Source organism: Serpula lacrymans, assembly GCF_000218685.1.
Source record: "Serpula lacrymans var. lacrymans S7.9 unplaced genomic scaffold SERLAscaffold_14, whole genome shotgun sequence".
NCBI classification, from domain to species: Eukaryota; Fungi; Basidiomycota; class Agaricomycetes; order Boletales; family Serpulaceae; genus Serpula; species Serpula lacrymans.
Window position 1 is genome coordinate 450453 of NW_006763303.1, and position 13518 is coordinate 463970.

The window sequence follows — 13518 nt, forward strand, 5'->3', positions numbered from 1 at the left end:
CATCATCTTCCTCCTCTTCTTCATTCCGGTATCCTTCCGACCACGGTGCTTGTGATGGTTTGAATAAGGCATTTTGACCTCGCGCCTCGGCTTTTTCAGAGCTTTGGCATGCATTTATCAATGGCAATGAATAAGTGCAAACAATACTCGAACTTACCTCTGCAAGAGAGAAAGACTGACCATGTTCACCTGAAGTTCCTTCACGAAGTGAACAAGCGCTCCTGGAGTATTCGTGGCTTTTTCCTGGAACTCAGACACATTGGTAAGATGAAGTCGACCAGGGCGTTGTAAGACGATAGAACGACGATTTCCATACTGGAATACAGTCATTTGTTTGCCACGTATGTAATTAGAGGCACAGAATTGCTGCCATTCGCTCCAGACGTCTTCAGAAGCCATGTCTGCAGCTACCATTAACTGAATGTTGGTGATGGCTTTGGCGTCAGCTGGATATCGAGAAAAACATTCTGGACCTGCAGCGATGGCGCTGTTGTATTTCGAAGGTTCCCCCTTCCACAGGAATAAGCCCCAGTCATTAGTGTTGCGGACAATCTCCACCTGCAACCTATAGAAAGCCCTTTGTCCCTCCCCATAAGAGATCGACAGGCTGACGTCGAGGATACCGATCAAACAGTATGCCATATCCTCAACACGAGTCGTTTTTCTTTTCGATGCCCAGTTTAGCTTCTCTCGTATCCTATCTGTGCTCGGCTCGAAATTCTCCAGATCATCCACTGGAATTCCCGTCACGGCACGTAAGACTTGCAGTACTTCATCATCTCTTTTATCGTTAAAGTTGTCAGTTAGAGGTTTCCAACCTTTGACGAAGAATTTTAGTCTCTGCGGCGCCAGCAGCTCTTGTAAAGTCCACCCGCGAGAAAACCACTCTGATCGATGCCAATCGCGTGGTCCCGTCACATCTCCCAAATATGCTATGCACACCTTGGCATTCTGATACCAAGTGAACATAGAACGGATAGACTCTTCGAGATCCGCACTACTGCCCTTGTCGATGCAGCATGTGTCCGACCAGCCCCACTCACACTCAAAACCCTCGGTTGCCTCAGTGCAAAAACCTTCCAGTTTCTGAAATCCTGCACTAGCCTGTATATCCGGGGTCAAGTTTTGGATATCTTTAAAGGTGGGTTCGCCTTCGTCAAGCCATCTGTGTGAAAAGATGGCATATCCAAGTGCCTTTCGCATTTCATTTCTGACGTCCTCCTCTATATCCTTCATCCGCCTGCCCTTGTATTTCTCTTCCATCTCTTCAATCAACGGTGAAATGGTTCTTCTGACAGCATCCCTTCGCATGAGCTTCATCTCCGGAAGATAAAGAAGGTAGATCGGAATGGCATTGAAGACATATTCGTCAAATATACCACGAATTTCTTTCTGCAGGCTCATCTTAGAGTAGAGGAGTGTATGACGTTGCGAAAGACGAGGTATGACAGTATGGGGGGATTCGTAACTGGTAGATAAAGAACCGATGTATACCCCCCTTTAAGTAGCGTAGCTTCATCTTGATAACATCTATTGGACAGTGGCGGCGCCATTTTTGATAGGGCAGTAAAGACAGTCCAAGTGGGTGAACCCTGAGACCTGGTGAACGAGTTTTCGGCGCATGCTTGCCTAACTCATTGGTATCTGACCATGAGTGAGCCAGAATAACTACATTTCGGTGTTGCGCAACTTGATAAAGACTACCTTGAGCTGGTTGCCTATCTAAATGACCGCCAGTAAAATCTGAGGCCAGTGTTTGTCAGGCTAAGGACTAACTTTCCCTAGTTAAAATGAACTCAACCAGACCAGAATTAGATTGGCAGCGGTCTTGGAACAGCTGTTGTCCTCCGAGCAGGTCTGTATAATAATACGCCTTCTGATGCTTTGCAGTACTGGTCTGATAGCTTCGATGATTCAAAAAGGGAAGAATCCAGATGATTCCGCTGATGTGTAGATTCGGGGCTCACTTGTCAAATGCAAAAGCTGGGCCAGGGGTATCTTCTATGTTGCGTTTGTCCATCTATTATCAGAGGCACACCAATAATGGTTGATATTTTCAAAGTGTACTGGGATGAGAAACAAACGAAAGTTAGGAAAACGAATGATACACTGGCAGCGACCAAAACTTGAAAATGGATGGCAATAGTAGATCAGCAATCACGTGACCGCGTTAAGGGTGCGACACGCGACTACCACGTTTTCAGTGGTATTCATCCAACAATGGATACGAATGGTTAGTAAAGTTCGATAGACACATGGAGGGCAGAACTCAAGTCCTGAGGAATGACATCAGGAAGCGACGTTCAATATTCGGTTCTAGTAGTTCATTGGAGGAGTACAAAAAAAGTACATGAAGATGTCATCGCTAAAAGACGTGCTATGTTACGAAAAAGACCCTACCAAGATCCCCATGCAAATACTTTGTTATACACCTTATTTCTATATGGACGAGTTCTGCATGTGGTGGGATTTACTTGAAAGTACGTGTGTTTCCTTTCTTAACCCCCATACGAGGTGGTGGGGTGGTGTAGGTGCGAGCTTCAACTTCACAGCTAACCGGCTCTTCCGGCGCCAAATAGTAGTCTCTCCGAACTCTTTGACAAATACCGAGGATGATCTGCTCCCCTTGCAAAAGTTCGCCCCTAGATATTTGCTTCGCCAGACTCGGTAGTCCATCTTCCACGAAAGTAGAAGCAAAGTTGCTATGCAAAACGTCAAGTTGCATAGCCAAGATCTCAGGATACCTACACGAGGTATGTCATACGTAAGATTTTCAGCTCACACATCCTGAATGGTACTTACTTGGCTGTCAAAGATGAAGTTAGCTCCCGAAGAATGTTCTGGCCGCACAACCCTGCACGAATCGCGTCGAATGCAAGGCGTTTCAGCGACTCCAAGCCAATCTAAAGAACGGAATCTGTCAGTCACTACCACTTCACTATGACCACGTAGATAAACGAACTTTTGAGGCGAGACGATACATAGATTTTGGAGAACAAGTCAGGGGGCCATGAGGGTCGGTGGCTAGAGATAATGAGGGGGTGATGTCCGGCTCTGCATCCGCTTTTGAGATCTTAGATTTTAATGGCTTAAATTTTATCTTGTCCATGTACAAGTAGAGCAACAGCGCCTGCCAACTGGAATTTATTTGAATGGAAAAACCATGGATGAGAAATGAGAAAACATACGTCTTGAAAGCAGTATCGTTAACAAAAATTTTGCGGCTCTGAGCATTACGCCCGACCTCACGCGAGAGGCCCAAAGCAGGTATCTTTGGCAAGTATATGTCTAAACTGGGGACACTACAGAAGTGGGATCAACGATGTGCTGCTCGATGTGTTATGTCACAAAGCTATACCTTTTGTGGTCCGTAAAAATATCTTGTGCATCTCCTGATATGTCATATTCTCTTTCCAAACTTCACATCTCGTTAGTGAGTGTCTACTAGCTGTCACAGGCACGGAACACCATACCTCTCTTGACTCATGCAGGAGTCGACTAAATCATCGATGTCGCCGTGGTGGTTTTCAGAACGAGAACTAGAAAAAAAGATAAATAAAAATACTGGGGTGATAAGTCAGACAAACCCTTTCTCTGTAAATTGACACCATCATATGAAAAAAAAATTAGTTGCTTGGACTGAAGTAGAGGGTTATCATATGGACTACCTTGCGAAATGGAATTTTTGGGCAAGCCTGGTGTTACAATAGCTTGGATAGAGGGGTCATCCTCGTCCTCAAGATCGCTATCAGACGCATAGCCATAATCCTCGAAAGATGTTTCGCTGTATACAGGGTGATTGACATCGAAGTCGACTAAAGTTTTGTTGGATGGCAGATTGTTGCTGTTCAAGACTTTACCCGAGGTCAGAGATGTACGACGATAATAAGAAATACAGTCTACTTACGACTAGCGAAATAATCTGAGCTTTCCGACAGTAAAACGTTATTGGCGAACAACGCGCGTGGACGGCCAACTTTTCGAGAGCTACAACATCTAGCGGAATATAGATGAAATTGAGTATCAATCAGTTCTTCGCCGAGAAGAGATTTTTTCAATAAGCCTTCAATTCTAGAGTGTGTTGTTGACACCGTCATTGTTGAACGTTGCAAATGTGGATTTTTACCAAGGGAAGGCAAAACGAGTTGGCCACGTTGCTACTGGTAGTGAATAGGACCATATTTGGGTTGCGTGTACCTATTTACACCCCATTACAATAGGGGCTCAAAGTTTAGCGCTCGTTGAGCGCTGAGCGCATAGCACAGACGCCTATGTTAAGTAGGGTACTTAGCTGACAGGTCCTAGCTGTGTTCGCCGCACTCGTTCAAGGCTTATTCCATATCACTACTTAGCTTTACAACCAAAGGCAAAACCTTCTCGTCAGTGCCGCAGGATCATTCGATAGCCTGATTCACTTGCTTATGAGTCCGTGGAAGAGCTAGAGTAGGCCAGCGTATATATTTACACATGCGACGACTGTTCTACTCGAAGATCAGCCTGGGTGACTGAGAGTTTGTCACTTTTGTCACGTCACTATCACGCCAGCTGCAACGGTAGTGCACAAAAAAAAACGTCGAAAGTGCCATTGCCAAAAGACGCGCCAGTTTACGAAGTGAATCCACCAAGATCTGCGTGCAATACTTTGCTATATACCATATTTCTATATCAGCACGTGATAACGCACGAGGGATTTTTCTCTCCATAAGTTTTAAGGACGAGTTCTGCAGGGGGTAGGATTTACTTACTACCACGTGCTCTTTCCTTTCCTAACTTTTGTACGAGGTGGTGGGGAGCAGGGGCGAGGTTCATCTTTGAAGTAAACCGGCGCTTCCAGACACGCGGGCGTTGCGAAGACCGGCACTGGAGGATAGTGGTCTCTCCGAACTCTCTGATGAATCCCGAGGATAATCTGCTCCCCTTGCAAAAGTTCGCCCCTCGAGATCTGCTTTACCAGACTCGGTAGTCCATCTTCCACGAACGGAGAAGCAAAGTTGCTATGCAAAACGTCAAGTTGCATAGCCAAGATCTCAGGATACCTACACGGGGAGCGTGATATGTAAGGACTTGTGTCAACAACAAATCACACAAGCCACATGGGCACTTACTTGGCTGTCAAAGGTGAAGTTAGCTCTCGAAGAATGTTCTGGCCGGACAAGCCTGCACGAATCGCGTCGAATGCGAGGCATTTCAGCGACTCCAAGCCAACCTAAAGGACGAAATCTGTCAGCCACTACCACTTCACTATGACTACATACAAAAACGAACTTTTGAGGCGAGACGATACATAGACTTTGGAGAACAAGACAGGGGGTCATGAGGATCGGTGAGTGGTGGGAATGACGAGACGACATCCGCCTTTGCATTGCCGATAACCGTGACTATCGAGGACCCAGATTTCAATGGCTTGAATTTTATCTTGTCCGTGTACAAATAGAACAAGAGTGCCTGCCAACTAGAATATTTTTGAACGCAAGATCATGGGGTAGAAAAGATAAAGCATACGTCTTGAAAGCGGTATCGTTGACGAAGAATTTACGGCTCCGAGCATAACGCACGGCCGCACGCGAGAGGCCCCAAACGGGTATCTGTGGCAGGGGTGCGTCTAAGCTGGAGATACGAGATACGAAAGAAATGGGATCAGTGGTGTGTGATTTGATGTACTTTGTTATAAAACTATGCCTTTTGTGGTCCATAAAAATGTCTTGTGTATCTTCTGGTATGTCATATTCTCCTTCCAGACTTCACATCCCGTTAGTGAATGCGTGATAGTTGTCACTCCTCATCATACCTCCCTTGACTCATGCAGGAGTCGACTCCATTGTCGATGTCGCCGTGGCGGTTTTCACAACGAGAACTGGAAAAAAAGATAAATACAAATACTGGGGTGATAAGTCAAACGAACCTTTTCTCTGTAAATTGACACCATCATATGAAAAAAATTGAATCAGTTGCTTGGACTGAAGTAGAGCGTAAAAATATAGGACTACCTTGCGAAATGGGAACTTTGGAAAAGCCTGGTGTTACAATAGCATGGATAGAGGAGTCATCTTCGTCCTCAAGATCGCTGTCAGATGCATAACCATAATCCTCGAAATATGTTTCGTTGCAAATGTCGTGATTATCTTCAAAGTCGACTAAAGTTTTGTTAGCTGGCAGATTATTACTGTTCAAAACTTTATAGCGTAAAATGAGGTCAGAAATATACGACTATAATAAAGAATGCAGTTTACTTACGACTAGCGAAATAGTCTGAACTCTCCGACAGTAGAACGTTATTGGCGAACAATACACGTGGACGGCCAACTATACGAGAACTACGCGATCGAGTGGAAAACAGATGGAATTGGGTATTGATGAGCCCTTCGCCAAGAAGAGACTTTTTCAGTAAGCCTTGGATTCTAAAGTCTTTTATTGACATCGACAAGTTGAATGTTGACGAAGTGGATTTTTTGATAGGAGATTATGGGAGGGGAAGCATACTACGATGGTTGCTCGACAAGGTTTTTATGATGCTCATGAAGGAGCATCACGGTAGATCAGTATTGGAAGATACTCAACATAATTCGCAGGAGAAAAGGAAGAGATCAGCTTCGATGGTAATGCACTACTTGCCCAATATACGATGCAAGTCCAGAAAAATGGTAGAATATCACGTTGAAAACGAAGATGATCGGGAAGCCATAGCATATTTTCATCTACCATCCCATTCTGCTAATCGTGCGGGTCACGAAGCACAGCTGTTTGGACCATATTGAATGCCGTAGTTTGCAAGACCGGAATGAATAAAACATAGTAAACGAAGATGAGACGGAAGGTATCCCTGAATTCAACATCGAGTCCCTATCCTAGTAGAGCAAGCTTTGAGTAGAAAAAGATAAAATCAAACATGATCCTCAAGGAAGAAAAGCAGCGGTAGTGAGCCTGCGAAGAGAGATAACGTCCTTGACACCAAAGACAGAAACCTCAGCACTGTTCGTATGGATGCAATATCTTTCGATACCCCGATTCACTTGCTTATGAGTCCGTGGAATAGCTAGAGTAGACCAGAGTGCATAATGCACGACAACGGCTGCTGGAGAAGGAGCCAGCTTGAGTGACTGAGAGCTCGTCACTTCTGTCACGTCACAGTTACGTCCGTGGCACTTGCTTTCGACAGTTGCTCTTGACTCGAACGTTTGCTAGTAATCATCCATGCGGATCTTGAGGCGGAAGATATGTTTTTGCTGCATGCATCGTGTTATCTTGTTATCTTCGATTGGGTCTTTATGTCGGCGGACTCTTTCAAAATTCCATGCTCCACCGTTCCATCTCAATCAAATCTTGACAGTACGACGACGGTAATACCGTCACCGTTTTGTCTATGTTCTTTTAAATCTCTATGAATCCCAATCTCAGCGACCTTCGGCCATGGTTATCTAGAGCGGCGACGAATATACATGGTATGAACCACAACAATGGATAGTGCGCTGTTACTCGGTTGGCGTGAACTCGAAGGCTCCAGGCAGTCTCCTGTGATACCGTGAAATCGAAATCGCCCCCATTACCCCACCAAATCTTTGTAACACAAAGGGCATAGGCGCCCTTGATGACGTGCTCTCTACTGGCTGGTCGGCATTACCTTTGTTGTGAGGATCGCCTATCTAAGTCGACCAAACTGTCGGTCAGTAGGATTAGCGAACGAACAGCCACTTCATTGACACTTTGTCATCCACCGACTTGGCGTTGAAGCAATCCGTCAAATTGACGATCTAGCGCTGCGCGCCCGCTTTTGCTCTAGTTCTTCTACGTACCACTAGTGCGTCGTACTATATCTCGCTATGGTCTAGTTCGAGCTTGATCCTCCTCAGCTGACCTTCTGATCTGATATCTGATCGCAGTTCATACAACAAATCCGCTTGATGGGGCCGGTTTCCTGTCAAAAGTTCATTGTGACCTTTATCCAAGAAGGGGCTACTCTCATGGGCAAAGGGCATAGCAAAACGGCCGTAATCGAATTCACCGTCACCGCCACGTACCTTGAGGGACTCCAGTCATCTTATCTCCGCTTCGAGGCTACAACCCCCCTGTCTTTTTTATGGCTCCGCTAGACGAGCCCCAGGAGGTAATATTGCCCATGGTCACATTTTCAATTAAGGCCCGTTCTTCGTACCAAGTCCTTTGACAAAACGTCTTCGCGATAAGAGTTATGGTTTGAACATGTGGGGTTTGGGATCAGTTGGCTTCGGAGCTTGTGACTTGGTGATTGTACTGTTGTGCGCTAATCATAACTCTCGCTTCATCCGCTACGTTTCCCAAGTTGGATGCGTCAACTCCATCTCAAAGGCTTCCTCGAAGACCGGCTGTTCTGTATTCTAGATAATCAATAGAAACAGAAGACCCTTTGTTTTGTTGGCCGATAGATCAGGCTCGACGGCCTTGAAGAATGTATATGAGTCACATTTAGCAGCATCAATAGAAGGGACGCTCATTAGGAGTAAGCCATCAGTAGACCTCGTGACCGTTATCAGAACTCTGGAAAACGAAGGCAATTTTAACATTAACCCTCACTTGCCTTTGTGTTCCGCCGGCGTCCTTCACCTAGTAGATGAACGTGAACCGTAGGCCCCCTTATCGAACGCAAGCGTAAAGTGCAGCGAGAAAAGTAGATAATAATATTTGGGGACTTGATATGCGAAGCCCTTCGCGATGCTACGTTCGTACACTACCATCCAAAAATATATATGATGGTTGAAAAGGAGTGGAAAAATGGAAAAGTCAGATATATGAAAGAACAGCTACAACTAAAAAGTCACCAGATGCAATGCGACATGCGTCTACTGAGAGCAATGATGAGAGAATAAGCGGAAGAAACGGACGGGAAGATGAATGAAACAAAAATGATAAAGGAGAGTTAGAGATCAAAGCACTAACGGACTCTGCAGCAGTCAGAATGTCTGCATCGCCGAGTCGTAGAACTCTGCTTGCGAGGATGAATGTCCGTGGTTGTATAGCGGGTCATTGGGGAACATAGGCGGATGCGGGTGGAGCGAACTCGTATGGGTTGATGGCGACTCGTCAGACGGCAAGAGCATGGGAGGGTGGAGATATGTCGCAAATAGAGTCTCTTCTTCCTGAGGTAACATCGGCGGATGGAGGAAGTCCATGGGCGTATCGTCTGTCGGTAGCATGGGAGGGTGGATCACTTGAGGCGAGCGATCCTGAGGAAGCATGGGAGGATGCCAAAACGTATTACCCGACCCACGGAGGATGCTATATGGCGAGAAAAAAGGAAAATCCATCGACGAGCGTCTCGACTGCGACGTCGCAGACGAATGGCCCGAGAAGCTATCGTTGTAGGAACTGAAAGAGACCGCAGATGACGGGGGTTCAGACGCCGAATCAGTGCTCATCCTTCGACGTTTGTTCGACCTTGCACCACTTCCCGAGTTTTCGGTTTCCAAAGCATCGACTGTCGAGAAGGGAAGAGCATCCGCCGGCGGATGGTAATTCTGATTTAGATAGTCTGGATGATAAGGACCTGGAAAGGGGTTGAATATGGAAGAATAACTGCTCTGCATCGAATAAGAGCCACTGTTCCCATTGTGATCTTGGCCGAGAGCATTCATTAACTCGGACTGAGTACTATGCATTTCCGACTCTTCGCTGTAGTCGTACGTGGGCTGCGTGGTCGAATCGGGAGCAAGGGTTGGCGACGGTTCCACAGTCGGAGATGCTCGGCGGCTGGCTCCTGGGCTCGCAGAAGGTGTCTCCGAAGTACCCGGTCCGACACGCCTCGCGTCATGACGAGAACGTTTGCGAATGACGTCCGACTTCATAGAGATGGGACGCGCCGACCCATGTAATTTATAGCTTGAGAAAATGGTTACTATTGCGCTGAAAAAAAGAGAGTAAAAAATATGACTTACTATAGACCACAGCTATCAGAGATAATGAATTCGGTTTCGTTAGGGTGATTTCCTGAGTCATGTTCTAAGTTACTTACGCGTTACATACAGTCTTGCCTTCATCATCCTTTCTCCAAAGGGGAGTGGCTGTCGTATGGCAATTATAACATTGCGCTACTTAAAAAGTCTGAGATAGAGAAGTCTATGATGGTGACGAAATTGACGTACCCATAACATCCACTGTCTCTTGACGTGGGGCAGCCTGAGTGCGACCTTCTCCATGGTTACTGCGCATACTTTTCGGTCGGGGGCGCTTGTGCTGACCAAAGGTGAGTATATGCGAATTGAAACAAAACGGATAACTAAACACACCAATTTACAATACAAACCGCAGGCATTACAATTGAGCTCGTCATTCAATCCTCGTCGCCAGAGTGGGGTGTGGGTCGCCCCACAATTCGAACATTCGGCCTTCACACCACCCGGAGCAGAATTGTTGTTCGTGTTGCGCAAGATGGCAGGATTCACATTGGTGGCTGTTGCGCCTGGCCCGGACGATCTCGTCACCGGAGAAGTCTTGACGGTTAGAGTTGGCCTTCCTGTGGGAGTGTTAGCGCCAGTGCCGGAACTCGGGCCGACTTTGGAAGGAACGACAGTCAAAGGCAACGCTTCTTTGACCGCCTGAGAGATTGGAGGAACGTGGCTAGAAGAGTCCGTTGACATCATCTCTAGGTCGGTATCCGAAGCCTCAGACACGTCGCGGTAATCGGTTTGGATGGGGAACATGACGATGTCTGACTCGACAACAGGCTTAGACTCTTGGTCGCTCTGGAAGTCGCCGTGGTGGCTGTACGGCCAATGGTTGTTCTCTGTCGGATCTACGTTGCTCAGCAACTCGTCTAGGGGAAGTTCGATAGTTGGACGGATGATACTGAACCCGTCAGAAGAGCCGTTGCAGCCAACGCCTTCCCCATAGTTCATAGAGGTGGTCAAAGTGGGAGTGGGGTATAATAAAGCTGATGGGCCAAAGTCGTTGGAGAACAGAGTAGGGAAGCGAAGGGTGGGGGTTTCCGCGTTACTGGGAACCCTGCGACGTCGTGGAACATCTCTGTCGTTAAAGTTAGAATCCGCGGAACAGTCGTTCGGGTCGTCATAGTTAGCAGATGATCGAGTTGTGGGCCGGCCTCGCTTGCCAGTCGCTTCCTTGAAGTCAGCAGAAGGCTTGAGGTCCGGTTTCTTCAAAGCCACGTTGGGAGTGGCCGGCGGGGGCTGATCGACACTGAAGGTAAATTGCATCCTCTTGATAGTGCCAGGTTTGGCATTTTGACTGGCTTCGCGACTGCGTTCTTTCTCGACTGCGCGCTGGCGTAAGAGATCGGACGAAGCGTTTCGCTTGAAATCGGGAGCCTCAAGCTCCTCGATACTCCTGCAAGTCGAGATAAGTTTAGTTAGCATAAAGCAGGGTCTAGGGTTAGTAAAGACTGTACGAACCTGCCCTTCTCTTTGTCCAACTTGTCTCCCATAGTCTTGGAGAGCTTCTTGAACTCACGTTTAGACTTGGCGTTATCCGTGTCGACAATGAGATTCTGCAAGTGCCACAGCCGCCAGCTCAAGTTTTCAAGGCGCTGGCCCTGCTCGAGGTAGCTGGCTACCTTTGTGCAGACCTAGAGATATGATGGTAAGCGCAACGTGGCGAGGATATTAAAGGGAACTAACCTTCCATGTCTTCGTGAGCGACTCGGTGTCGCCTAGATTACTAAACGCCACGAATGATTTGTTACCCTGTGAGTGAATGAGAATAAATGTCGAGGTGAGTACGGCTTGGGGTGGCTTCGCAAAATCCACCGACTTTAAACTTGAGGTTTAGGATGGAGGGCATTTACACAAAGATGGAGGATGCTGGGGTTGCAGAACGAAAGATAACTTTTGGCGAGGGTTAAAGGGAAAGTATAAGAGATTCGATTACAGCAGCACAGCTCCAAAATAATCTCAAGCGCACGATGCAAATTTTTACAGGAATCAAACCCCGCTTACTGCACATTTTCAACTCCGGTCGCTCAATGGCTTTCTTTCCATCATGAAATTCCTTATTATAAACTGAAAAATTACACTACGAAATTCATACGCTATATGTTCGAGCCGGATTCCGTGAAATGGTGATCGTACTCGTGTTGAACCGCACGCTTGAACTCGGCAGCTGCCCTTGTGCCTCATTCACCACTCTTCATTCCCTACACGTGTTAGCGTTCCATCTCCTGGGACTTTACTTACCTTGTGCCACCATCACGAAAAGAACCGAGCCTGTCGAAAACCAGTGTTGAACGTTGTCCAGCATACCTGATCCGGCCACACCTGAGATTCTGCCGACGTACACCCGGGGCGTCAATCCGGTGAGGCAACAGCTACCCTTGGATTTTCCTGTGACGATGCTGCCACCACCATACTCCGTACATCACGGATTTTCGAGGTGACTTCATCAAGTGGAACATTGTCGCCGGCGCTCTGCAAATTTCCATCTGCTTGCTGAAGCCGACCAAGCTATTGGGAGTAAACGCGTGAAAAACACAACTCACCAATTCTCTTGCCCCATCCGGAGCAGCACCCGGAAATTAATATCCTTCTAGAGAATAATAGAAATAAAAATCGACCCTCAGGGGAGCCGCCCCAATAGTACTGCAGTGACAAATGGGCGAAACTTCGTCCTCACGTACCTATTATTGCTCCCACCGCTCATCTTCTCACCACCACAACCGCTTACCTGAATAACTTCCTTCTATAGCAGGTATGGATGCGCTATAGCCTTGCCGAGCTATCCGGACGACAATGAAGATCCAGTGGCAACTATGCCCACTGCCCTGGTGTTTCTACCAACAGCAGCCCAGTTGTGCGAATACAGGTATCACGGGACAATGAAATGGCAGCCTTGAGGCATCTAGCTCCAACTTCGCAAGCGGAATGACCGCGCGAACTTGCCTATAAGTGGAAAAGGTGCTGTCGCTAATCGAGAATAGGCGCGAAGGTCAGTTATCTCTGATTGAGAAAAGAAATAATAAATTCGTACCTCATCTTCAGTTTGCTTCGTCAGATCAATTCATTGTCACGGGAATAAGGTCAAATCTCGTCCATCCGGGGCAAACTATGAAGGACAGCTGTCGAACTGCATTCCATTGCCCCCCTAAGGCTCCTAAGGTGCTGTTACTTTGAAGTACGACATCCTTGAGGAAACGGGCCACGACTGGGAGCTGCATAGAAGGTTGACCTGATAGGCTGCACCACCGCAAAGAATAGAACGGGAGTCGAGAACATGTATAATCCAAGTCTCCATATCTCAGTTGTAGTTGAGTATTTTTAGCTTATGGATAATAGACCACTGTTTTGAGATGAGTCGATCACACTTCCACTGACCTGGTAGGTACCAATCGGCGTCCAAGACCAATCGATAACGGCACGATCAAGGACCAGTAGAAGATTAGAATCACGTGCGGTCCAGGTAGAAGGCAAGATGTAGACACGCTGCGGAAACGAGGCGTCGATAGCTGAGATCTGAGGGGTTTGACAGTGGCGTCGAAAAACGTGGTGCTGAAATCGTGAAGTGGACCATGAAATGTAGAAAACGCGTGGTCAGAAGGTCAGA

General features: G+C 47.0%; 4 protein-coding genes across 4 annotated transcripts; 1 reads left to right on the plus strand and 3 right to left on the minus strand.

Annotated features, from left to right (window-relative positions):
- Positions 1-52: 52 nt before the first annotated feature.
- SERLADRAFT_477644 (uncharacterized protein) lies at positions 53-840 on the minus strand (the record flags this gene model as incomplete). Its single annotated transcript, XM_007322936.1, has 2 exons — positions 53-101; positions 158-840. Coding segments are annotated over 2 exons (534 nt in total), but the record flags the coding sequence as incomplete, so codon positions are not given.
- A 1444-nt stretch (positions 841-2284) lies between these two features.
- SERLADRAFT_477645 (uncharacterized protein) lies at positions 2285-3062 on the minus strand (the record flags this gene model as incomplete). Its single annotated transcript, XM_007322937.1, has 3 exons — positions 2285-2744; positions 2803-2903; positions 2963-3062. 3 exons carry the CDS (start codon positions 2981-2983, stop codon positions 2471-2473), a joined length of 396 nt encoding a protein of 131 aa, XP_007322999.1.
- Positions 3063-7724: 4662 nt separating this feature from the next.
- SERLADRAFT_477646 (uncharacterized protein) lies at positions 7725-8283 on the plus strand (the record flags this gene model as incomplete). The annotated part of the gene is made up of 2 exons (XM_007322938.1): positions 7725-7795; positions 7878-8283. One exon carries the CDS (start codon positions 7899-7901, stop codon positions 8085-8087), a length of 189 nt encoding a protein of 62 aa, XP_007323000.1.
- Positions 8284-8628: 345 nt separating this feature from the next.
- SERLADRAFT_452950 (uncharacterized protein) lies at positions 8629-11852 on the minus strand (the record flags this gene model as incomplete). Its single annotated transcript, XM_007322939.1, has 9 exons — positions 8629-9110; positions 9183-9849; positions 9906-9917; positions 9983-10058; positions 10113-10203; positions 10257-11310; positions 11376-11548; positions 11601-11666; positions 11734-11852. The coding sequence occupies 9 exons, from the start codon at positions 11761-11763 to the stop codon at positions 8925-8927; spliced, it is 2355 nt and encodes a 784-aa protein (XP_007323001.1).
- Between the last annotated feature and the right edge of the window lie 1666 nt (positions 11853-13518).